Source organism: Melanostigma gelatinosum (genome assembly GCF_949748355.1).
Source record: "Melanostigma gelatinosum genome assembly, chromosome: 4".
Lineage (NCBI taxonomy): Eukaryota > Metazoa > Chordata > Actinopteri > Perciformes > Zoarcidae > Melanostigma > Melanostigma gelatinosum.
This window is the reverse complement of record NC_136637.1, coordinates 29,474,993-29,500,421: the sequence shown is the minus strand read 5'-3', so window position 1 is coordinate 29,500,421 and position 25,429 is coordinate 29,474,993. Positions and strand designations below refer to the sequence as shown.

At 46.9% G+C, this 25,429-nt stretch overlaps 1 protein-coding gene across 4 annotated transcripts in view; it reads right to left on the bottom strand.

The window, feature by feature from the left end:
* fryl (furry homolog, like) overlaps positions 1 to 25,429 on the bottom strand; it is a 63,711-nt gene that overhangs the window by 13,649 nt on the left and 24,633 nt on the right. For 3 of the 4 annotated variants that reach the window (XM_079267918.1, XM_079267919.1, XM_079267920.1), the window contains 40 exons: positions 20,793 to 20,896; positions 20,585 to 20,693; positions 19,898 to 19,984; positions 19,641 to 19,812; positions 19,418 to 19,550; positions 19,219 to 19,326; positions 18,898 to 19,135; positions 18,137 to 18,313; positions 17,945 to 18,031; positions 17,598 to 17,866; positions 17,281 to 17,488; positions 16,730 to 16,854; positions 16,471 to 16,528; positions 16,284 to 16,375; positions 16,016 to 16,188; positions 15,770 to 15,930; positions 15,573 to 15,683; positions 14,525 to 14,679; positions 14,339 to 14,438; positions 14,081 to 14,249; positions 13,292 to 13,563; positions 13,068 to 13,208; positions 12,816 to 12,984; positions 12,618 to 12,702; positions 12,092 to 12,204; positions 11,858 to 12,008; positions 11,673 to 11,776; positions 11,154 to 11,336; positions 9,791 to 9,983; positions 8,694 to 8,815; positions 8,375 to 8,562; positions 8,065 to 8,159; positions 7,380 to 7,975; positions 5,254 to 5,522; positions 5,029 to 5,169; positions 3,504 to 3,704; positions 3,242 to 3,403; positions 2,701 to 2,775; positions 2,329 to 2,505; positions 1,607 to 1,807 (listed from right to left, as the gene is read on the bottom strand). In XM_079267918.1, the coding sequence (XP_079124044.1) occupies positions 1,607 to 1,807; positions 2,329 to 2,505; positions 2,701 to 2,775; positions 3,242 to 3,403; positions 3,504 to 3,704; positions 5,029 to 5,169; positions 5,254 to 5,522; positions 7,380 to 7,975; positions 8,065 to 8,159; positions 8,375 to 8,562; positions 8,694 to 8,815; positions 9,791 to 9,983; positions 11,154 to 11,336; positions 11,673 to 11,776; positions 11,858 to 12,008; positions 12,092 to 12,204; positions 12,618 to 12,702; positions 12,816 to 12,984; positions 13,068 to 13,208; positions 13,292 to 13,563; positions 14,081 to 14,249; positions 14,339 to 14,438; positions 14,525 to 14,679; positions 15,573 to 15,683; positions 15,770 to 15,930; positions 16,016 to 16,188; positions 16,284 to 16,375; positions 16,471 to 16,528; positions 16,730 to 16,854; positions 17,281 to 17,488; positions 17,598 to 17,866; positions 17,945 to 18,031; positions 18,137 to 18,313; positions 18,898 to 19,135; positions 19,219 to 19,326; positions 19,418 to 19,550; positions 19,641 to 19,812; positions 19,898 to 19,984; positions 20,585 to 20,693; positions 20,793 to 20,896 (6,474 nt within the window). Of the gene's footprint in view, positions 1 to 1,606; positions 1,808 to 2,328; positions 2,506 to 2,664; positions 2,776 to 3,241; positions 3,404 to 3,503; positions 3,705 to 5,028; positions 5,170 to 5,253; positions 5,523 to 7,379; positions 7,976 to 8,064; positions 8,160 to 8,374; positions 8,563 to 8,693; positions 8,816 to 9,790; positions 9,984 to 11,153; positions 11,337 to 11,672; positions 11,777 to 11,857; positions 12,009 to 12,091; positions 12,205 to 12,617; positions 12,703 to 12,815; positions 12,985 to 13,067; positions 13,209 to 13,291; positions 13,564 to 14,080; positions 14,250 to 14,338; positions 14,439 to 14,524; positions 14,680 to 15,572; positions 15,684 to 15,769; positions 15,931 to 16,015; positions 16,189 to 16,283; positions 16,376 to 16,470; positions 16,529 to 16,729; positions 16,855 to 17,280; positions 17,489 to 17,597; positions 17,867 to 17,944; positions 18,032 to 18,136; positions 18,314 to 18,897; positions 19,136 to 19,218; positions 19,327 to 19,417; positions 19,551 to 19,640; positions 19,813 to 19,897; positions 19,985 to 20,584; positions 20,694 to 20,792; positions 20,897 to 25,429 lie in introns of all 4 variants that reach the window. The other variant, XM_079267917.1, reaches the window with a different exon arrangement.

Genomic DNA, 25,429 nt, shown 5'->3' with positions numbered 1-25,429 from the left:
GTTATGATATCGTAGAATCTGAAAACAGACATTTGAAGCTTCATTCAAGAACCTCAATAGAAGCCTTGAATGTAAAAGATGACATTAGGTACAGCCCAAATTATTATGTAGCATTCTGCCACCAAGCTCAGATCGATTCTTTCCTGAACCTCAACGCACTGGAACATGTTGAACGCGTGACGTGACCTCGCTGTGGGATGCAACACACCGAGACCATGTGCTCGGCTTGACGTGTTAATATAAAAAGGAGCTTTTAATATCAGATACGAGAGAGTTGATGATGCGTTTAGAATCAATCGCGCACTTAAAACCAGACATTATATGTTTGTTATCTTCAATCACTTTTGCATTAATAAGTATTTCACTTGCAGGTCCAAATGTTTTCCATCAGTTATGGTTTGTGTTGCTTGTTATTTGCAGTACAGATGAAATTATAATATGATTCTGTTTCAAGCAGAGCACAACATTTAGTCATTTTAGTCTTCCATTCAGTTGATTCTACACTTTAAAATCGCTTCAGGCAAAAGAGATCATGCCAAGATCAACAAAAGTAATTACATATTACAATAACCTCTTAGTTTAAACACGTGTCAATGCTGCATGCTGGTCCAGCAGTACAGAAAAAATCCTCTCGAGGCAAAAAGCTCATTCTCTCACCGTGCACTACCGAGATCAGGAAGAGCAGAAGAAGAGAGTGAGAGGACAGCCCCATCAGACTGTAAAGCATGTCTATTAATGGTGTTACTATTATTGGCAGCTTTGCAAAGAAACGTAAAAGCGAAGAAGAGTTGGAGACAGGCGGCCCAAACAATGCAGAGGAACATGCTGCTGGACTGAATTCTTGTCATATTTGATACTCGAGTTACATTGAAGTCTAAATATGTCTCCTCATCAATCATCAGTGAGTTACCGCCGAGCTCAACCAATATATTCCTAAACTGTACTTACCTATCGGGAAAAATCAGAAGCAACTATGAGACAGAATAATGTAGCATTAAGCTAGCAGTAGAATAATGTAGCATTAAGCTAGCAGTAGAATAATGTAGCATTAAGCTAGCAGTAGAATAATGTAGCATTAAGCTAGCAGTAGAATAATGTAGCATTAAGCTAGCAGTAGAATAATGTAGCATTAAGCTAGCAGTAGAATAATGTAGCATTAAGCTAGCAGTAGAATAATGCAGCATTAAGCTAGCAGTAGAATAATGTAGCATTAAGCTAGCAGTAGAATAATGTAGCATTAAGCTAGCAGTAGAATAATGTAGCATTAAGCTAGCAGTAGAATAATGTAGCATTAAGCTAGCAGTAGAATAATGTAGCATTAAGCTAGCAGTAGAATAATGTAGCATTAAGCTAGCAGTAGAATAATGTAGCATTAAGCTGGCAGTAGAATAATGTAGCATTAAGCTAGGAGTCAGAGGAAGAGGGGCTGAGGTTTGAAGGGGGGGGGGGGGGCGTCTACCACCACCAGCGCAGAAGCAAGCATCGAGGCCCAGGTCCAGCTCAGTACGCACACACACACACGCACACACCATGCCAGCGGGCCGTGTGAGGAGCATGGTGGGTTGGATTGGGGGGGGGGGGGGACCCTAACTAGAGTGAGACTTACAAGGCCAGAGCGGGTGAGAATCTGGCTAGCGCTCAGTACCTCCTCCTCGGACGATTCGTCCGTGTCCTCGTGGTTGGTGAGGTTGAGGCTCGGCGTGCTGCCCGCGTACTGGCACTCCTGCAGAGACGGCGTGTCCCCTTTGTCCATGCTCTCCAGGGAGCGACGACGCACCCCCCAGTTGAAGTTGTCCATGCTCTCCCCCTGCAGGGACAACCAAGACACCAGTGAGACGGAGCAGTGCGCACACACACACACGAGCAGGGTTTGGGTAACATTTCACAAAACAAAGAAAACAAGACGACAACATTCCACAATCAAAATAATAAAAGCATGAGTGGGTGAGATGATTTCGCTCCATGTAATGGGATGGTAATGATGCAATGTTCTAAAACTACCAAAGAAAAGGGTTCACAACCACAGGGGGCACAATATCAAATCAAAGAGCACTGAAGAACTTCATTTGGCGACAACAGGGAGACACCACGAAGAGACACCGGGGACACTGCAGAGAACTCCGTCTCTAAAAGAGCTCCGTGGCCCACAGACTTACCTGGAACTCCTTGTGGCAAGAGAAGAGGAGGAATACGTTGTTAGTAGACTTAAGACGGTTACAAAACACAGAAATGTAGACACAAGTTGGACAAACAACACATTAAAGTGACAGTAGTGACACACACACACACACACAGATCGTGTGTGCCACTTTCACAGTCATTTCTCACCTCAGCATCCTCCAGCTCCACATCTAAGAAGTCAAAGTCCTTGAAGACACCAAACTGCTGCTCGCTGCCCGTGTCTTCTCCCTGCAGCTCCTCCTCTCTGGCCTCCTCCTCCACTGTGGGGATGAGACTGGTCTGCTGGTCTGCAGAGTCCAGATCCTCATTGGATGAGAACACCACCTGCACAGAAAGGAAGTAAAGAGACTCTTTGTTGTCAAAAGGTAAAATACAAGTGCTGTATGTCCATTGAAAAACATTCAAACAAAAATGAAATCAAAATCAACAACAAAAAGGACAATGCAGTAACAGCGGTATCTTCAACAGTGATTTTACAGAGACCTTGTCAGAGGCTTTAGAGTAGGAGAGGAGTCTTACAGATGGATTTTTGGGAACGCCAGACTCCGGGCCGCATAAAGACAGGACATTCATCAGCCTCTCTCTGGTTCTTCTCTGTAACAAAAACACATGATCACGATGAGAAAACAGAGTGTTTCACGATCTGCACAACATCCGACACCAGGTCCATAAGAACTACACAGTGAAGTCTGAGTGAAGAGTCAAGTCTGTTTCACACAAGTACTGCAGCCTGAACTCATCCACGCCAGGAGGCAACCTCCGGTTCTGCCGAGAGAAGCTGCATTCTCTCTGGTTCTATAGAAGTCTATAGAAAATGACTCTACTTCTCTCTTGATTTATTCCCTCAGTAAACATTGTAAACATGAGTTTATGTCTCAATCTCTAGTTTCAAGTCTTCTTCAATACAGCATGATGTTCATTTAGTACATTATGGTCCATTTAGAGTCACACAGACCATCAATTTGCATTTTCTATTGCAGATGTTTCCGCTACATTTGGATGTAATCTTATTTCTTCCTGGTTCGACTTTGTGTTGGATGTCGTGTGTTTGAGTAGGTACCTGAGAGAGTTGAGGCCTCTTCCAGCTTACTGGCACCAGACCATTTGAGTTGGAGCCGGACGACGTGGAGGACGTACTCCTCGTTACGGCAATCACCTGCGGCTTTCCATTCCGGCCCGCCGCAGTGCGCTGGTCACCATATTTATGCCCTATGATTGGTGTCTATAGAGTCAAATAACGCGAGTTAGCAATAACACAATGCAGAGCATATTCTCAAAGTGAAAACACTGAAATAAGTGCTCTGGAGCGGGAGGACACTGACCTCTGAGATGTCAAAGTGGAAGTCCAGCGTTTTGCCGGGCAGCTCCTTCGAAGAGTTGTTGAATATGCGCGTAAAGGCAATTTCTGGAGAGCCGCACGACTCGGTGCTGTAGGAGCGCTGCACGTCGTCGGGAACGACGAGGCTGGCTGAGCGGGACACCACCAACTTCAGAATGTTCTGAGCCTCCTTCCAATGAGGGCTCTGTGAGAAACCAACAGCAACATAATGAGACCATTGTGAGATAGCAGGCTGTGTAGGTGTCTCTGGACACACTGGACATACTCATGAATGTGATGTATTTTTCCCCTCTGAAGGCCGAAACAAACCCCCGACCCACAGCAGCCACTTAATCTCTGAGGCCATTTGCATTCTGAACCATGTTCTACAACGTACGGCCCGCGTTAATGTCAAGGGACCTTAAAGGGATCCTAAACAAATACAAGTCCTAGTGCACACCAGTGCACACGCAGGGGTGATGCTGTCTACGCACAAACACAATGAAACACTGGCAGTAAGCCGGTACAGAATGCAATCAGCTTTACAGCTGCAACCATTGATGGATTAACTATTAAATCAGCAATATAATAACAGATTATTAAAATTTCTCAAACGTCAATATCTTCTAGATTCTTTCCTACTTTAATATTTGAGTCGTGGACAAAACAAGACATCCGAGGACGTCATCTTGAGCTTTGGGAAACATCTTTCAACATTTTATAGAACAGACAATCAATTGATAATAAAAATAATTGTCCTAATCAGCTTAAATCAATACGTCACCAAAGGAAGTGTACAATATTACACCAGGCTGCATCCAGTTAAAAACAACTATTAGAGGTGATGATTCTCAAAATCCACGGTTCTGTTCATAACCCAACAAGTTAAATAATAAAAAGTGTCACGTTGTCGCTGACCAAGACAAGTAGTTTAGTCGTAGTTTTGTTTCTGTGAATGAACGTCTGTTTGCGAACACTGCCACCTCCTAGACAAGAGGCCTCGTTGACCAGCATCATCCTGGGAGCTCCGCCTCTTAACCTAATGATTCCAGTGGTGGTGGGTGAGGGGGGTGAGGGGGGGACCTCAGTTACACAACTGTAACACCCCAAATCAATTATTATTGAACATATGTACCAAACTGCACCAAAGTGTTGCATGGGTGAAGTTCTCCACAGCAGAGACGGGTTCGATTCCTGGTGCTGCTCATTTCAGAATGTAATAAGTAATGTAATCAATTAACAACAAGAAACACGTATGTACGAGTAGTGAACCTCCGTTGGTTAGCCGTTAGCGGTGCTGCTAATGTTACTAGCTTTCCTCCTGTTGGTTAGCCGTTAGTGTAAATAAAATATATTCATTCAATGTTAAATAATATGCGCAACACTTGTAAGCTTATATTGCGGAGTTGTGAGGTCACTGTAAGTAGGTCAAATACTCCGAGCAGGGCATTCCTGCGCCTGTTCGCACGATAGAAACAGATACAGTGGCCCTGAAAAGAAACACTTGCTTAAACGCGGCGAAAGCTCACCTGAACATATTTGCCGATGATCTTCATGATCTCCAGGTTGAACTGTTTGACGGGGGCTGCCGATAGGTCGATGTGACTCAGCAGGCTGTAGATGATCTGCAACAAGGACTGCTGCATGCTGGGAAGGCCCTTCTCCAGCAACTAAGAGACAGAGACAGAGACACTGGTGTGATCCTACCACTGTGTTACTAAACGACAACAAGTCTGATCGTCATGGTGTTCTACCTCAGCCAGATACGTGACCAGGTTCAAGGTGATGTCGGCGAAGGCGTCGTGGAGGTAGCGACAGACCACGTTGATCCAGTTGGTGCAGTCGCGGGAGTAGCTGTGTGCGCTGTACAGGCTCATCATGTGGGCCAGGTTGGACAGCGTGGCGGACTTCTCCTCCGCGCACAGCTTGGCGATCTTGTCGGCCGTCTCCTTACAGAACGGGGTCGGGCTGTCAAAGTGCTGGATCAGATGTGGTAGGAGGCACAGGATGTTCAGAGGAAAACCTGCAGTCACATGAAGAGAGGGGACGCAACGAGTCACACGAAGAGAGGGGACAACGAGTCACACGAAGAGAGGGGACAACGAGTCGCACGAAGAGAGGGGACGCAACGAGTCGCACGAAGAGAGGGGACAACGAGTCGCACGAAGAGAGGGGACACAACGAGTCACACGAAGAGAGGGGACACAACGAGTCACACGAAGAGAGGGGACAACGAGTCGCACGAAGAGAGGGGACAACGAGTCACACGAAGAGAGGGGACGCAACGAGTCACACGAAGAGAGGGGACAACGAGTCACACGAAGAGAGGGGACGCAACGAGTCACACGAAGAGAGGGGACGCAACGAGTCGCACGAAGAGAGGGGACAACGAGTCGCACGAAGAGAGGGGACGCAACGAGTCGCATGAAGAGAGGGGACAACGAGTCGCACGAAGAGAGGGGACAACGAGTCGCACGAAGAGGGGACGCAACGAGTCGCACGAAGAGAGGGGACGCAACGAGTCGCACGAAGAGAGGGGACGCAACGAGTCGCACGAAGAGAGGGGACGCAACGAGTCACGAAGAGAGGGGACAACGAGTCGCACGAACAGAGGGGACAACGAGTCGCACGAAGAGAGGGGACGCAACGAGTCGCACGAAGAGAGGGGACGCAACGAGTCGCACGAAGAGAGGGGACAACGAGTCACACGAAGAGAGGGGAAGCAACGAGTCACACGAAGAGAGGGGAAGCAACGAGTCGCACGAAGATAGGGGACACAACGAGTCGCACGAAGAGAGGGGACACAACGAGTCGCACGAAGAGAGGGGACAACGAGTCACATGAAGAGAGGGGACAACGAGTCGCACGAAGAGAGGGGACGCAACGAGTCACACGAAGAGAGGGGACGCAACGAGTCACACGAAGAGAGGGGACAACGAGTCGCACGAAGAGAGGGGACGCAACGAGTCGCACGAAGATAGGGGACAACGAGTCACACGAAGAGAGGGGAAGCAACGAGTCGCACGAAGAGAGGGGACACAACGAGTCGCACGAAGAGAGGGGACACAACGAGTCGCACGAAGAGAGGGGACGCAACGAGTCGCACGAAGATAGGGGACAACGAGTCACACGAAGAGAGGGGACGCAACGAGTCGCACGAAGAGAGGGGACAACGAGTCACACGAAGAGAGGGGAAGCAACGAGTCGCACGAAGATAGGGGACACAACGAGTCGCACGAAGAGAGGGGACACAACGAGTCACATGAAGAGAGGGGACGCAACGAGTCACATGAAGAGAGGGGACGCAACGAGTCACATGAAGAGAGGGGACACAACGAGTCACATGAAGAGAGGGGACGCAACGAGTCACATGAAGAGAGGGGACAACGAGTCACACGAAGAGAGGGGAAGCAACGAGTCACATGAAGAGAGGGGACAACGAGTCACATGAAGAGAGGGGAAGCAACGAGTCACATGAAGAGAGGGGACAACGAGTCACATGAAGAGAGGGGACGCAACGAGTCGCATGAAGAGAGGGGACACAACGAGTCACATGAAGAGAGGGGACAACGAGTCACATGAAGAGAGGGGAAGCAACGAGTCACATGAAGAGAGGGGACACAACGAGTCACATGAAGAGGGGAATTCTGAGATATGGCGCCTCACCCGGCTCCATATTTTGCTAATGTATTAATTTGTTGATTGTTGTTAAATGTTACGCACCTCCCGTCATGTCAAATTCCTTGTATGTTCAACATACAACGGCAATAAACGGTTTCAGATTCTGATTCTGATTAATTTACCTACAATAGCCCGAACACTGGTAAATCCATGATCAAGTCAGCAGTGGGTGTATGTATATTCTCAGTCCTGCACTTACCTGCCACTTGTGAAGGGTCGACCAGCGTCTGTCTGGAGACGCTGATGAGCTTGCTGAGCAGGTGGATGGTGAGCTCCTGAGTAGAAGCAGAGGTGAAGCCCTTCAGGAAGAGCTGCAGCAGCCCGGGGAAGCTGTACCACTTCAGCTTGGCCTGGACGTTCTCCAGACGCTCCCTGCTGTCGACGCGGTCCAGAGGCAGCTGGCCCAGCAGCTTGTTCAGGAGCCGCAGGGCCAGCAGGTACTCGAACTCGTAGTCCGACTCCAGCAGCGAGGCGGCGATCCAGAACACGGTGGCCATCAGGTTCGAAGGGTCCACGGGGGGGATGGCGTCCCCTCCTGGACCCCCGGCGCCACCTAGTGAGGATAAGCTCCGCGTGCGTGCCAGGTTCCCGTGGCTGCCGCCGAGCCGGTCGGCGATGTCCAGGGTGTTACTCCGACGTCTGTCGGCTTTCTGCTCGCCCATCAGGCTCGCCCGAAGAGAGTTGCTGCGAGTGTGAGCGTAATGGAACAGACCGCCGCTGCTCAGGTTCAGCTGGCCGGTGCTTTTCCTGTTGGTGGCAAACTTTGGCCCCAACAGGTGATCGCGGGCAGAGGTCCTGTGAATAAAAGGACAAGTCGTTTCTGTGACTTACATGCGTCGGGAGGTTATGTGACCGAGTCATAAGGAGGTTATCAGTGGACTTACTGTGCTAAGGCAGTGAGGAGGTCGTAGTTTTTGACTGTGTCTGCTAGCGTGTCAATGCCCGACTCCAGAGTCAAGAGTAGTTCGATGACAAAACCCTGCGAAGAAGAAACACCAGAGGTCGGTCCGTCAGACAGAAAGCAATGTTCAAATATCTGATACGTCTGAATCTTTAATCTATGTATGTAACTGTGCTGTGTTGATATGAGACTGATCGACAGCTCGCCGATCAGCTGACACCCGACCGGTTTCGACCGGTGGCCGATTGATCGGTGCATCTCTAGACTAAACCGATGCTGTTCTACGTTCTGACCTGAGCCTCCTCTCCTGGGTCTCCTACAGTCTCCACCAGCCGAGAGAGAATGTCGGACAGCGTGGCGAGGGTCAGAGGTTGTTTTAGGGCCCTGAAAATCTGGAATGAGCGGCCGGCGTAGTGTCGAGAAGAGCAAGACAGCGCCGTTTGAAGGGCTACTTCACTCAGCAACGACTCCAGCTGGAAACCTGGAGGGGGGGGGGGGGGGGGGGGGGGAATGCACATACAGGTGAATATGATCACGCTGTCCACATCATACCTGTATGTCCAAGCTGAAATCCGTAAAATGAGGCATCGAGCGGTCGTGAAGCGTTCAGACCTGACAGGGAATGTTTGAAGACGGTCACTACGTGTCTGACAAAAACACTCAGCTGCTCAGCGCTCTTGATGTTTGGGTTCTTGGGCGACACGTCCTCGTGGTTCCACAGCGGGCCTCGTTTTCTACAAGAACAAAACACACATCAGGCAACAGGGTTGTAAAAATTCTGTCTTAATCTATTATTACTCGCCATTTTAATTTTCTTAGGCGGAGTCTGTGATTCTAATCTAATACACATTTTAATATTTGAGGGTTTTTTTTATAATAAATGTAGAGAGCAAGTTTATAGATTATTATAGTTTTAAGGGCATGGAGAGAAAAGATGAACAGACACGTCATGTGAACACACCATTTTTCCCACGTATTCTGCCTCCATCTGTTAGTGCGTTTGTATTGTTGTGCGTTTGTATTGTTGTGTGACTTAAAGGTGTTTTAAAGGTTCGGTCAGATTCACTAAAGTCTCAACAACACAAACAGTAACAGATGGAGCAGCAGAGCAGCAGCTCCTGTCCTGAGAGGTAGAATCAGTGTGAGTGAATGAGTCTGGTGTGTTTGTAGATCATAGATAACAGCTTCATTCCCTCAGAAAGGTCTGTGTGACAGCAAGCTGAAGAGCTGAAGACATTCTGAATACAGCTTCACTTCAACTGAGAGACATTCTGTGAGGAGTGAACATACGTCCACAGCAGAACATCACTTTGCTCCCGTGCTGGTTCTCCTGTCTGTTCTATCAACTCATCTACTGCAGGAGAACCCCCCCCCCCACACACACACACAAGCTATGAAATTACACCACACCTCAAAACATCAGCTGATGTTATCACACCAGGCAAAAAGAGCCAATATGACACCAACCGGAAAATCAAAACCATGCAATGTAAAATAAAAATACCCGGTGGTTTCAGGCACAGCTGGAGGCATGAAAGCAAATGATTGAGCAGAATGAGCAACACGGTGCGAGACAGTGTGTGGATACATCTGTACGATTCAAACAGATACACACTCAACATGTGAGATCATACATGAGGTGAAGTTAGATACAAGCAGTAACAGTAGTACAAGTATATGCGTTGTTCAGTAAAACAGGGTGTTCTCACCTGGAGGTGATGAACTCGATGAGAGATTTGACCTTCAGGTCCTGTTCAGCAGCGGCATCGCCCTCAGTGAGGAGCGTGGGGGAGAGGTGGGGGAGGGCAGCGCCGGGACTGATGCTGGAGGACGTGGAGCTCGAGCTGAGGCCGGAGTCCGTCATCGGAGACGGCTGACAGTCTGACAAGATGTCCTGCACTCCTGCAGGAGCGATACGCATCGTACACATTGAGCCGCGAGCCATGAAATACTCCTTCAAGATATACATCTAGATTGTTCTAAGGAGTGTAGTTAGTGTGTACTTTTATATTTATCATCTAAAAAGGGTCTGTCATGGGGAGTTTCATAGGAATTTGTTGTTAAAATCTAAACAACGGATTATGGAACAACGGGCCCCTGGGCACAGATATGCAAAAGGCCCCACCACCTGACACACAGCCTCTTCTTTGTTGTTTTATGGTAATGTTGTGTCTCTTTGTAGCTGATTTACGTCTCTTTGTAGTTGTTTTGCCTCTTCTCATGGTTGTTGGTAGTTGGTCTATTTATCTCTTTGCAGCTTGGTTTGCTTCTATTTGAAGTTGTTTTAATCTTTTTGCAGTTAAATTGCCCTTTTTTGTCGTTTTGCCTCTCTTCATAGTTGTATTTTGTGTCTTTGGAGTTGTATTTTGTCTCTTCATAGTTGTATTTTGTATCTTTGTAGGTGTATTTTGTCTCTTCATAGTTGTATTTTGTGTCTTTGTAGTTGTATTTTGTCTCTTCAGAGTTGTATTTTGTGTCTTTGTAGTTGTATTTTGTCTCTTCGTAGTTGTATTTTGTGTCTTTGTAGTTGTATTTTGTCTCTTCATTGTTGTATTTCGTGTCTTTGTAGTTGTATTTTGTATCTTCATAGTTGTATTTTGTGTCTTTGTAGTTGTTTTGGTCTCTTAGAAGTTGTGCTGGTCTCTTTATGTTATCTTGTGTCTCTTTGTAGTTGTTTTGTTTCTATTGGTCGTTGATCTTTTCCTCTGTTTAGTCATTTTGTATCTCTTTGTGGTCATTTACAGGCTCCTCCTGGTTGGTACGTCTCTTTGAGTGACATTTTGTCGTTGAAGGCGACGGGGGCCCCAGACACTTTGGGCCCCTAAGCCCATTAGGCTCGTTCAGGAATCCATTCTTGACATTCTGTGACAGTGAAACCTGTGTGTGGGCTTGATCATTATTGCCACCCAGTGATCTGCTTTGGCAATACAACTAAAGAGGAGGAGGAGATGATGAATGTCTCTCTGCTACTTCCCGTCCTTTATATTAATATAGCCGATCGGGAATCAGCTCAACCTCCTTGAGGTAAACGATGGTTTCTCTTCTGACTCAGAGCTCCGCAGCAGAACTAACCTGTGAGGTTGATCTCTGGAGCCACCGGCTTCACAGTCAGGACCCTCGGCTCGTTGTAGTCTCGGTTGCGTAACAGCACCATGGCCACAGACTGAACGCTGCTATTTGCTCCCTGGACAACGAGCAGGTGGAGCAGCAGGCGTTTGCAGTGCTCGTACACTTCTGGGTGCTGGTGGTCGAACCCTGAAGGAAGACACAAGAGGAGCGAGAGAGGTTAGATCATGTGACTTTAGCAAGTAGAGGGGAAAAGAAGTGTGAGGTCGGTTAGGACCCGTCTGCACGTATACAGATATTATTTTAAATGGAGAACTTCCTCTATGTTTTAAAATAAAATTCTGTCCACACCACATAGTTTGTGTGGATGAGAGAGTAAAATATATCTATATATTTATAAGCTTATTTTTAACATGATATCTGGTTATTAAGGGCCAGGACCTGAGAAGCCCCGAAAGAAGAAAACCAGATGTGTTCTTGGCAGACAAAGGCATCTAAAATATCATCAATTAGAACGCGAGTTACCGATAAAGATTGAATGTAGCAAGAGGTGCAGGTAGGCACTCCACTCCACTTTGACCCCGTGGTCCACGATCAGGTCTGTGAGTAGGATGACTGCGATGTTGCATCTGAAAAACAGAAAAGAAGGGTTGAGCTTCAGAACACAACAGAATGAAGTAGAGGGAGAGTAAAGGTGACGGACAGCGTACCTGTGGAGCGGCACACCGGGGGAATTCGTCTCTGGCAGGTAGTCCACAAGAGGAGACCAACAGCCTCCCGTAGGAGGGAAGGGAAGAGGCTCCGGCCGGTTGTGATCCATCACCTTCAGACGCCAGTTAGCATAAAGAGGCATGGAGTCACCTGGAGGAGAAAGAACCAGGAGTGTCGGTGGGAAAGACTTCTCGGTAGTGTTTAGTTTGACGGCAAAGAGAGTTTGCTCTTACTCTTCTCTTCTTCGTAGGAGCCTCCGGAGCTGCTGCTGTAACGGGACTCCAGACGGTGGTGCTGGCGGTTCAGGTTGCTGTTCAGACCACTGTAGATGTCCAGGTGGGTGTAACTGCAGAGCACACGCTTTACTTTAAAGGATAGTGCCAGTAAAATGTTTATAACACGAGTGTTTCATCTGATTTCATTTGTCTAAGATCTAACTTTCTGTCACATAAGAGAAGTTCGACCGCATCTTATCTTATTATCGACTTATCATAGGAGCTGGAAATGAACGTGCTGAAAAAAAAAAATTGTAAAATTGTACGCCAAATGTATTAACTGCCAAAAAAAAGAAAATGCCAAAAACGTCCCCAGCGATGAACAACAGTTAAATTAAAGTATTTCCAATACTTTACTGTTTACTGTTGAATTCCCACAACTACAAACACTTCTGTTCTTTTGAGACATTACAGTTCTTACTGGTGTCCATAGCTCCTCTCTAAACAAGTAGACTTGAGTAGTGAGAAGTGTTTCAGATGGTACCTGTCCTCCATGTTGGAGTCTTTGATCTTGCTGTCGTGATGACCATCGTTTCCTGGCACCATGGTGTTGGTGCTGGAGGTTGTTCCTGAGAGAGAGCAGACATGAAAAAAGAAACATTAGCCACCTGACATCGAACACGCGACCCGGTGACGACGTGGCCTCAGCTGTGAGCTGCAGCGTGCCGGGCGGCTCATTAACCTGAGGTGACTGAGGGGATCTTGTAACTGGAGGTGATGCGGTAGTAAGGCGGGTTGTCCATGTGAGTGACAGCTGAGCAAACGGGATCGGTCAGCTCGAGCTCACACATCAACTCCTCCAGCAGCTGCATAGTCTTATCTCTGCCCAGGTAGACCACCACTCGTTTCACCTGAGGGGACACACACACACACACGGTCAGAAACAGGAGTGAGCGGCGCGCACGGCGTACGAGGTAAACGTCCTGTGACTTACGTAGGGCAAGAGGCTGGGGTCACTGCTGACTCCTGACATGCTGATGAGGAAGTGCAGAATGATTTTGAGGTTCTTTGGCCAGCTGTCTGCTAAAGTGGTCCACACATTCTCGATCTCTGACCAGGCAAACTCGTCTCCATACTGTCAAAACAAAAACAAAAACATTCACGAATCATCTCAATGAATGTTTCCAAACCGGTCAGACGGTCCGCTGGGTGCCTCACCTTGGCGGTCATGAACATGAGATTGTTGAGCACCATGGTTGTGGCGTGGGGGGAGCCCCAGCCCTCTCCGCGGAGCCAGCGCCGGCTGTTGACCATCGTGGTGTCCCGCTCGTGCGCGTCCTCGTCCTCCTCGCCGCCGCAGCAGTCCTCCGGTCGCCGCGACGCGGCCGGTTTGAAATCGACCAGCTCCACGTTGTTCATCCAGGGCAGCAGGTAGTGCAACATGACCTGACGACCGCCGGGATGAGCCGTCTGGATTCGCTGGCTCACCTCTGGAGTGGAGACAGTGTGTGTGTGTGTGTGTGGGGGGGTTGTTAAGTGTATTCCTAACCTTTATAGTATCATAACATCCACAATATTTCCATATTCTCAGTATTGCTATAGTGACAGAATATACCCACAAACACAGCGTGGTGCAGAAAACTGTGAATATGAATCAGGTATTCTGGAGTTCAGTTGGTTCTTGAAACAAAAAGGCTCTGTGAGGCTTTTAGGTGCAGATGCATGTCATCATGTCATCATCTGGGTTTACATCTGCTGTATCGGGGCTTTTGGAAAATCTCACTGTTTCGCTGACACGGACAAAAGGGTCGATCCCCGCTCTCACAGGCAAATAAAGCTTAGACCTCGTCCATGTGTGTGTGTGTGTGTGTGTGTGTGTGTGTGTGTGTGTGTGTGTGTGTGTGTGTCCGGCCTGCCAACTGGCTTTAACAGAGCATCAATTGTGTTTTCGTCTTTTCGCAAGACCTTCAAGCGCCCCCTGCTACCCCAGGCTGTGACGTAACAAACCTGAGAAGATGGGCAGAGTGAGCTCTGGGTAAGTCCTTGCGAGCTCCTCAGACAGCTGGTAGTAAGACACAGAGTAGAGGTGTGGCAGCGGTGAGGGAGGCGTCAAGATACCGTCCGTCCGCTGGATCTCCAACTTGTGGGCGTAACGGAAGAGCTTGGGCTCCAGGATCTAATATTCACACACAGACAAAGTGTATTTCATGAAACAATCAAAGTGGATGTAGCGGTGTTACGTGGAGGACAGAGAACCTTTCTCACCTGTAACAGCTGCATGGCCACCTCATAGATCTCCCTGGAAGAATCCGCCGCCTTGAACAGAATCAGGTTCAGCAGCACCACAGTGTCAAATTGGTAATCCCTGAGAGGAAAATGTGAAGCACAAACGCAGCGTCAGTGATCCGCTGGCTCCGAAAGGGCCACAAGCAAAGCGGGAACGTGCAGCACCTGTTGTGAAAGACGTTGGCGATGGCCCTGAAGCAGCCGGCCGCCACGCGGCGAGAGCCGGTGTAGCAGCGGTCCACGGCCCAGAACATGAGGTTGCTCTGGTCTGGATTCAGCTCCAGAAGCAGCATCACAGCCTCACAACCCAGCTGGTGAACCTGGAGAAGAAGACCACGCAGCCGCTGTTAGGACCAAGGATTCACCTCCAACTGTCTCTATCCTGCTCGTTTTTAACCCATCGATATCTATATATCTATCTCTATAAATATTCAGTGTTAACAGAAGCAGAAAAATATGATATGACTATTAGTATGAACTTTGAAATGACAATAACAGCATGAAGTATCCTGCATTTTGTTTGCAGAATCACTCAAAACAACAAAGTCCTATCTTTGAAAGAAGAAATGTATTTCAGCCACTAAATATTGTGTTTCCAACTGGATTAAAATTGTATTGTGTTTGAGTGGAACACTTGATGAAACACGCTGCCCTCCTGCAGTACTTCTGAACACCACTGTGTGGTGCTAGAGTGCCGGCATGTGAACCTGTGCTACATGACGGTGACCTGAGGGAGTCTCACAGTAAAGCCTCACTGAACCGCCCGCTCCTCATTAGCGTAGCCGCTCCTCATTAGCGTAGCCGCTCCTCATTAGCGTAGCCGCTCCTCATTAGCATAGCCGCGTCAGTGGAGACGCTATGGTTACATACTCGCCTGGTGTCGGCTGAATTCATCCATCGGGATTAATCCATCTCGTGCAAGTAAAGTGAAATGTTTTGTCCGTTTCTTGCACAGATTTAAAGATTTATTTTCTCTTTGCTTAAAGCAAACAACAACCAGTGACCATAAGAGTAACTTTTAGTCGCATTATAAAAGAAGATTATAATGTATTACAACGATGTAACAATGTTAATATCAGTTTCCATCCATCATCCGGGTTGCAGGGTTTATGGTCGCCGTAGTGAAGCTTTTCAAATAGTTCACTGATAAAAGCACGAGGACTTAATAAGAGAACGAATGAGGATTTTACACGGGCCCCAACGCTTCTCTTACCTTCTTGTCCTGAGAATCCAGGATGTTGTCCAGCCACTTGTAGAGGTAGCCGTCAGAGGAGAGGCCAACGTTGTCGGCTACGGGGCCACAACACAACACTGCAGACATGGCCTGGAGCAGGAAAGAAGCCGTTTGCGCTCAGTGAGCATAGACTAACAGATTTCAACATCCACATCTTTACGTGCGTCTGCGTGTACCTTTAGTGCACAGTACTGATGGCGGTTGATCTGCATATTTCTGTCGCTGTAGCGGTCCAGAGGAGTGAACATGATGCTGAAGGGGCCGGCCCAGTGACTGAACAGCATGAACAGACTGTGTCTCAGCGACTGCTGGGGGAAGATGGTCCTCCTCTGGTGCACTGAACACAACAAATGAACCACATTCAGCAAGCAAGACCCTTCAGACAGACGGTCAGGACATACCGTCTGACCTCGGAGACATACCTGGGACATTCTGAATGATATTGGCCACAAGTGCACTGAAGTGGCAGCGAATGTCCTTCAGCGTGTCAGAGTCCTTGTCATTTTCGGCCTCGAGCAGCTGCCTGGTCAGATCAACGTACTCGAGCAGCGTGCTGTTCAGAGAGTGGCTCTCTCCGTCTAACCCTCCACTGGTTCTGTGAAGAGTTCAGCAACAAAGGTAAGATTAATACGCAGATGAATTAAAAGAGCAAACTCACTCATCGTCACGGGATGGTTGTGGATTACGTACATCTGACTGATGACACCAGCATCAGCCAGCAGCTCAAATATCCGGACCAGCTGGACCCTGAGGATGTCCCGACGCCTGCGTCGCTTCATGTTCTGCAGAGTAAACACAGAGTAAGCATTGTAACTCAGCAGATCGTCTTTTGCTGAACACAGAACTGTGGCAGATGGTCTCAGTGAAGTGCACTTACTTCAGGTCTTCTTTCGAGAGCTTCTTTTATGATGGGATTGAGCTCCTCTATCAGCTCTCTGAAGGACGGGAAAGGTATCATGTCAACAAACAATTCAAAGACAGACACACAAATAGCATAGCATTTGTGAAGAGGGCATTATGACTTGATTAGGACTCGAAACTCAGTGTTTAGGACTCGGGACTTGACTCTGAGACTTGCACGTGACTTTGTCCCACCTCTGTTAAATGAAGCACAGATCACGCGGTGTGTTGTTTACCTGAAGGCCACGGGGTTGGTCCTGCCAAGCCCCAACACGAGAGACTCTGTGATGTCCATGCTCTCAGAGCGCATCATTGGAACGATGTGTTTGAAGAGGGAGGAGGGGGACGGAGTACCAACAATCTATGAACACACAGACGGAAGCAATGTCATGGCTGAAATGTGAAAATAAATGACCAGCTGTTCATTGGTCATGGTTGCATGGATCCTGTGCTTTTAGGATTCTGAAATCCAGGGTTACACGTAATACATCGTCCTACTTACATTGACACTGGATTGCGTTTTTGTGCATAACTTTCAAGACTTGAAAAATGGCAACACATGGTTTGTATATTGCAGCTCTATGTTCTATGTCTTTGTTCAGTTTAACAGTAATAATAACAACAACAAAACGGAAGTTGGATTTCTTTTGTAATAAATTTTATAAAAATGTAAAAACGATGGAATCTTTATATCCAACATTTAGCAAGTATTACCAATGTTGGAAAACATAATTCATGTTCATTGAACGATCCACATTGTTGGAACCTCTCCTCTCGGCAGCCTCACCTTCGAATCGTAACTGTAGCCGCTGTCCGGCGTGGACGCCAGCGTCTCAGGCGGGGAGCAGCGGACGGAGCCGGAGGTGGAGGACGAGGAGGACATGCAGGGGGAGGAGGAGGCGGAGCTGCAGCACAGAATCAGGTAGTTCCTCCAGAGGCCGATGTAGGAGTCGCTGCTGTTCAGACTGTTCAGTTTCTTGGCGTTGATGGGGCTGCTGAAGGTGAACGTACATAACGGGAGAGGTCAGAGATGACATGAAAAGGGAACGACACCACAGAGCCGCGGGTCGAGAGAACAAAGCAGCCGCCTTGAGGGAAACATACTTGATGTCAACTTGTGGAGACAGAAGCTGCAGGCGCGTGTAGGCGAACATCCAGGCGTAGTTGAGGGCGGTGGGGCAATGTTTTGGCAGGTTCTCCTGCCGAAGGAAGCTGGAGAAGCTGATGACCCAGGGGTCCTGGCCCTGAGTGACGTGGGCAAACACCCAGATGTGCGAAGGGCTCACCACGTCGAACTGGTGGCTGATGGGAGATGAGCTCCACTCCGCCAGCGTCTGCAGATCAATGCCACTGGGACAGTACAGCAGGTTGGTCTACGGAGAAAAGACACACTGAGCCTCGGAGGAGTTGTTCAGTTTTATGATTCTGTAAATGAGAGATGCAATGAATACCTGGTCAGCTCCTGTGAGATGAATGAAGCTCTCCAGCACCGATGCACTTAATCGGTCCATTACATCAATGGCCAGTTCCTCATCCCCCTGAAAGATTGGGGTAGAAAGAGCAAATGCCAGAAAAACAGTACTAAAAGTCTTCGGCTGTTATTTGTCGGCCGTAATAAAGCACACCGTGGGCGGAGTAATTACCTTGCAGATGCCCAGTGCTGTGTGCAGCGCACGGACCTCCTTGAGGACGTTAACAGCCAGCCGGCGTGTAGCAGGACGACAGCTACAGAGCACCACCAGAGCCAAACCCTCCACCACGCGCAGCACACCCAACAGAGGCGAGCGCTCCAGGGGCAGGGAATGGCCGCTGCTTGAGCCCTGTGAAAAGAATATGCATCATCAAAAACTCACTCTGAACATTAGGGCCAATCGTACGGAAGCCCTGAGAGGCAAGTGAGAGAAAAAGATTCTGCCGATTAATTTTCTAATTGTTTTCTCTCCCGTGTGCATGATTTAAGAACAGGTTTTTCTTTTCATCTGTAAAATGCTACTTTTGGCCACAATAGGCTGAAGTGCAACACTACCACAAGGTTTAAAAAGGACCATCAATGTCTCCATGCACTCGAAACTCAAAGGAACATATATCGTCTCGTTTTGTTTTGTAAATTATCATAACAACAGATCATAAAAATCACCTGACTGTTTTATAACCGGTTTATGATTGAAAATGTGACTTTGAAAAATGATAATCTCAAAAAAACTTCACAGAAACAATAATTAGGAACTTATCATCCCAATAAAAACCTTTTTATTCATATTAATTCATAAACACAGGCGAGAAAACAATTGAGATCAGACTCTAAACACCAAACAAACCAAAAGCCATCAACACAAAGTACAGTAACACATAAAATCACTGCTCGTGATGAAGCTATGAAAGCGTTGGGACTTCCTTCACGAACCTTTGCATCGTGGCTCTTATTGCTGCTCTGCACCGCCTGCCTCCACTGGCTGAGGAGCTGCAGCAGCATCTTGACAGCGTTGTCCAACAAAGTGGGGTGGACGTCCGTCACCTCTCGCACGATGAAGTACGCGAAGCCCGAGAGGACGTCCTCACGCCACTCTGGGAAATCCACCATCAGGGCCTGGAGGGTGGTGAAGGCGAGGCCACGCAGCTCCTCGTCCATGTGGATGGTCAGTCTGCAGAGGGAGGAAGACGTTAGGCGCTCAGTCAGACTGTACACCGGCGTGTCTGCAGTTAGGTTGGAGGAGGGGGGGATTACTTGGCTAGAAGCTCTATGAGGTCTTGTCTGCTCATGCCGTCCGGGATCAGTCTCGGGATGGCGGCCACGCACGTACGGAACAGATCGATCTTTGGCTTCCTCTCTCCCCTGTGGTACAAAAACCGGCTTATGAGAACTTCAGGTCAGAAGCAACAAAAAGAAAGTAAAACAGCACGAGTCCAGGTTTGTGGCGACGTACGTGATCATGTCCTCGGGCTCCTTGTTGGACATCTGTACGTTGGTCATGCTCATGGAGCGTCCCACTTCCTTGTCCAGGTGTCGCAGGATGTTATCCAAGGCCTTTCTGACTTGAGGGTAGTACAGCGACATGCCTGGAAAACACCCAGAGGAGTCATTCAACAGTTTCAACTAAAAAAAAAGCCTTTTTCTTTTTCCCAAAAGTCTAAAAGAACCCAACCCACCTATGACCTTGGCTTCTTCGTCGGTGAGGGTGGTGTTGAGGAAGATCTTCTTCACGCGCAGGGTGTTGCCGGAGGGCATGATGATCCCAGTCGTGGGCATCGGAGGCTCGCCGTCTTTCTGCTGGAGGCTGTCGGCGATCACCAGGAAGGCTCGCAGACCGATGTTCATCCTCTGTTGAGACGACGACGAGAGAGTTATGACGAGAAGGAATCCACAGACGCCACAACAACATCAGAACCTGAAGCCTCTACTTTACCTCCGGGTTGATGGCGAAGGTTTTGTGAGACTTGCCCACGCACAGGAGGTCGTAGATTATCTCCTTCACAGCGAAGTCCAGTCTTTCCTGTAACGACCAACAGAGCAGGATTCACTAACCCTGGTCACACGGCGCCATCTTGACTTTTTACAACCAGTGAACAGGAAGTGACCATATCTGGACTGAGGAGGAGTGACGTAGAGACGCCATACACGTCCCTGGTAGAGACCTGTCAATCACTGTGTAGCCCCGCCCTAAAGCATCCCCTGCTTTATGGTCTGTTTGACTCTAAATGGACCATTGGAACAGTGGAAAGAGCGACAAAGACGGTTTTGATGAGTTGATGATCAGTGAGGTAAAATGTTTCTCTCAATGGAGTCTTATGTCTTTGAGGAGAGCATATTAATTCAACGTTTTGTTCGTTAATAAAGTACAATAATTATCCCTGTTGATTTTGATCATATATTCACTTCAACGTGTCTCCATCGCTGCAGCTGATAAATACTCGTGATTACTGCGGAGTCATTTTCACCCGGGACTGAATGCCGGTTGTAACCTTTCCCAACGCCAGATGTTAGTGGGAGTAAGTGAATGTTTGGTCCAGTGAGAAAGGGTCTTTACACACATCTACCACGCGGCGTATCATTAGCCCAGCTGTGAGATCCAGGTACGTCGGCTCAAACTTACCTGAGCGATGAACTGGATGATCTTGACGAAGATGTTGAGCGGTGTGTCTCTGGGCACCACACTCCGGGAGCCTTTGGGGAAAAGTGCTGAAACGATGCTGAGTAGTCGACTAGTGGAGGAAAAAAAGGGATATTTTCAGCTTATTTACTGCTCAACAACAAGGCGAATATTGAAAAGACTTGTACTTCACAGCCATCGATGGACTGACCTCTGTGTGACGGTGTTACTCTCACACTTGATCCTGATGATGTAGACCCACAGCAGTCTGTAGAGAGACTCCAGAGCCACGCGGGACATTTTGGGGTCTTTGTTCTGTGGATGTAAAGAGAACCATATGAGCCACTCACTTTGATTTGGGAAGTAACCCTACCCACCCGTGAGACCCGTGAGACCGGGTTGATGCTCTCTTGAGGAACTGTACGACCCTTTTTCAGCCTCTGTGCTTAATTTCCAATGAGTTTCACGTCTGAACAGTTAAAAGTCTGCATGATCCGATGATCGCTAGATGTAGTCGGCAGTAAAACTAGTGAAATAAAAAACTATTTTATGGGCTTTTGGTTGAAATGTTGAGTATGAAGACAATCAATGTCAACCAGAAGAAAAATAACCATTACGACCACCGGCCGAGTTCACCGTTATAATGAACATATTGTTGAGATACCTGCACAGGGCCGTTAGAAAACTGCAAAAACATGTATTCACCGATATGAAAAGTGAGCGTGAGAGACGATTTTTCACCAGAGGTGCAACAGGTTTGTCTAAGCGAGCCCGTCTTCATGTCTGTTTGTGGACCTACATGGACCCCCTTTGGACACATTTGATCCAGAGCCTTTTGTGAGAACCTGGATCACAAGAGGACATGAATCTCTCCACTTCTTGGGGCACGAGGACGGCAATGAGAAGAAGCCGAGGCGAGGCCTGTGTGTCGGGTTATTTTACAAACTGGTCCCAACCCGAAGGTCCAGACTGCGGGCGACCCGGCTCAAAGCGTGTAAGGACTTCCATATGACGGCTTTATGGAGGTTTGTGGTTTCAAACTCTCTCTGCCTTTCTATCCAACCACCTCACTGTCACAGCACCTGCTTTTAGTATTCCTCCATCGAATATTTATACATCCGGTGTTTAGATAGTTATTATATTCTGTGCAGCATCAATATTTTATAAGTGCAATAATGTGGACTCAACCTTTCAGTCTACTGACAGATATTTGATCGTGTTTGTTTGTTACTGTCGTCTCTGCTTGTTTTTCTGTCTCCTTTGCTGCTCTAACACCGCAAATGTCTCCTCTGTGGGACTAACAAAGGACTTGAAGATATATCAACATAACAAGCAAAACGCTACTTTGATGTGGAACTACTTTAAGAATGAACAAGGACATTTAACCACAGTGATGTCAATGTGGTAGCTCTCAGTTAAGCACGCCGCGGTTTATCAACACGATACTGTAAACATGAACCTAGAGGTAAGAGAAACTGTCTCGTTCCACGCTGGATTGGAAACCACGGTCCACAAATCAAGTAGACTATTGTGCTGCAAGATTTAATAATCTTTAATTGGCTTGTTGAATAAGAAGGTAAATTAATAATTGAGTTTCTATTTAAAATAACTCAAATTAGGGAACCTACAGCTGAGTTTGACACCAACTTTTGGAAACAGGTTTATAACTTTCTCAACCTTTGTTGGTTGAATTGTTTTTACTGATATTGCATTGACAGCTGTTGCTATTATTTATTTTTGGCTGATAACAAAAACTTGCATTTAATGACAGTAGAGTAGAATGACAGACAGAGGACGACTCACTCCCCCCTCAGCCAATCAGGTGGATCGGTTCTACGTCCTGGTCACGGTGTTATCGATCCTACTACGGCGACGTCATGAGCTGGAGTTTGATTTATCACAATACGTCAGCACGATGCTTTAAACACACATCTGTGTGTGTATAACTAGTGTTATTACAATATGATTTCAGTGATTTAACATATAACCTGTTTGACTCAATGGATAAGAAAAGTTCTTTTTAAATACACTTTGAAAAACCTCTGAAAATATTGGTATCATGGAGACATGCCAGGACATGTGTGAACATTTGGGACTTCCCGAGACAGCATTAGAAAGATGAAAGATGAAACCTGGGGGTGACTAAAATATAAAATACACCATCGCATCCAAGGTAACAGAGGAAGAGAGAGGAGTTCGAGCCTCAGACGGAGAAACTATACAAGCAGTTGGTCTCTGGAGGCGACCTCGAGTTGGTTCTTTGCTTGAAGAATCAACTCAAACGTCAAACCTCTCTGGGACACCAATAGCTACTAATTACAGAATAGACAGAAGCGTTGGCGATGGTAGTTTAGACTTCGTCAACCGGCCCAGCCTGAGCTTCTGCTCTCCAACACATGACCCGCCCTACGCTGCCTCTGATTGGCTCACCCTGATATCCTTACCCTCACCAATCTCAGTCCTCAAGCCTAAACTTCACAGAATCCAACCAACGAAGACGACGACTACTCTCCAATCGGAGGCGGAGCTGGGCGCCCTCAGTAGGATTCATAATCTAGCTTCCTGGTTTTCAGACCCGGACCTTTTCAGAGTGACGGGAGCACCGGGCAGGTCGCTGCCAACCAGATAAACTCACCTGCAGCGTCTCTATCTGCTTTCGGATGCTGTTGTTAGACGGCATCTGGAGCGAGTCAACGTGAGAAAAAGATCACATGACAGGAGACAAAGAATGAAGGGGTTGAGGGGGAGGGGTAACATGCATGTTAAAAGGCAAAAACTAAACAAATATGAAAAGAGCATTCTGAAGCGTCTCGTCAATGTGACGGTGCATAAATCAACACTATGGTCCTGAAATGAAACACAATGAACTGTTCAACCTTCCACTTGTGGACTTATTAGTGACATGCCAGTAATAAAAGGCAACAGTTCATTTGTGTTTGAGAGAGATATATATATATATATATATATATATATATATATATATATATATATATATATATATATATATATATATATATATATATATATATATATATATATATATATATATATATCACTTTCAAATTAAGATTTGTGTCACTCTTATGTTGAAATGTATGTATGTATGTATGTATGTGTGTATATATACATATATATATATATACACATATATAAGATTTGTATATATACAAATCTTAATTTGAAAGTGATAAAGCAGAACAAGGTGTGCTGTGGTCTGTCAGACAGTTTGACAGAGAAAACACAAATAAAGAGACAAATGAACAGAGTGGATGAAGAGGAACACTGAAGCGTGAGGAAAAGGACATTTAAAGGTGTGAAAGGAAAATGGGTGGAGCATTTGTTTTTTTTTTACAAAGCCGACAAGCAACGAAACCCAAATCAAGCAAGCTCCAAATGCTATGTGCTGTATCTTAACCCTGTGGGGATCACACTTTAAAGTAGGGCAGCCCAAATATGGTGTAAACTATAATCCCCAAATAAAGAATCTGAGAACATACATGCATAACATTCAGCATGCAAATGCATTAAAGGTCGAGTTTGGATGTTTTGAAGTGTGGTTGTATGAGGTTCTGAGCAACAGTCAGTGTTTTACTACAGTAGATAGTAAGTGAAGCTGTATTCAGAATGTCTTCAGCTCGTCAGCTTGCTGTCACACAGACCTTTCTGAGGGAACTGAAGCTGTTATCTATGATCTACAAACACACCAGACTCATTCACTGTGTTTAAAGGTTCGTTCAGATTCACTAACGTCTCAACAACACAACCTCAGCAGCAGAGCAGCAGCTCCTGTCCTGAGAGGTAGAATCAGTGTGAGTGAATGAGTCTGGTGTGTTTGTAGATCATAGATAACAGCTTCATTCCCTCAGAAAGGTCTGTGTGACAGCAAGCTGAAGAGCTGAAGACATTCTGAATACAGCTTCACTTCAACTGAGAGACATTCTGTGAGGAGTGAACATACGTCCACAGCAGAACATCACTTTGCTCCCGTGCTGGTTCTCCTGTCTGTTCTATCAACTCATGTACTGCAGGAGAACCCTGACTGTGGAGGAGAACCACACACACACACACACACACACACACACACTACTGTCTCTTTAAGTAATGTATTGATCTTTCTTTGACCATTTTTTAAGAGCAGCCACAGGGTTAAAATCTCTGGTTGGACAAGAACCCCCGAAATCACTGAAAATCATCACTCCCCTAACCCATCACACACAAACCCGTAAGATGATCTCAATCACAGAATCAGCACCACCACAACTCAGACTGACCGATTATGCCTTTCGTATTTTTTGAATGAAGGAAACCTGAAACAATTACAGTGAAAGAGAACACTGGAAAAGAGATCACGGAGAAGACAGACGGCCATTCGAAACCATCGGAAATCACCATCGCAGAGACGCAAAGAACACGAAACCTATCCACCACGAGATCATGGGATCTCCACAGAAAGGGTAATCAATGTAGAGCAAGGGGGGGGGGGGGGTGGACTGGCTCCATGATGGGCGGGGACAAGAGGAAAGTGGGTTTGATTGGTTTGTCATTGGTTTACAGGGAGACATCTACAGACCTGAGTTAAAACAGCACTTGAGATATTGAACATGCAACGAGCATCGGATGAAACACGAGAGTTTAAAGATCGAACCGTTTATTTCATTCTCTGTGGAACCAGTTGTGGTTACACTTGCGATAATCAGTGACACCTAATAATCATTTATTTCATGTTTGTTGTTTTGAGCATAAATTACAGCTTTTATTAAACAAAGATTCGATGATTAAATCAAGTGCTATTCCTATCGATAAATGAGGGTAAAGTAGATTATTATGAGACAGAACCACAGAGCACAC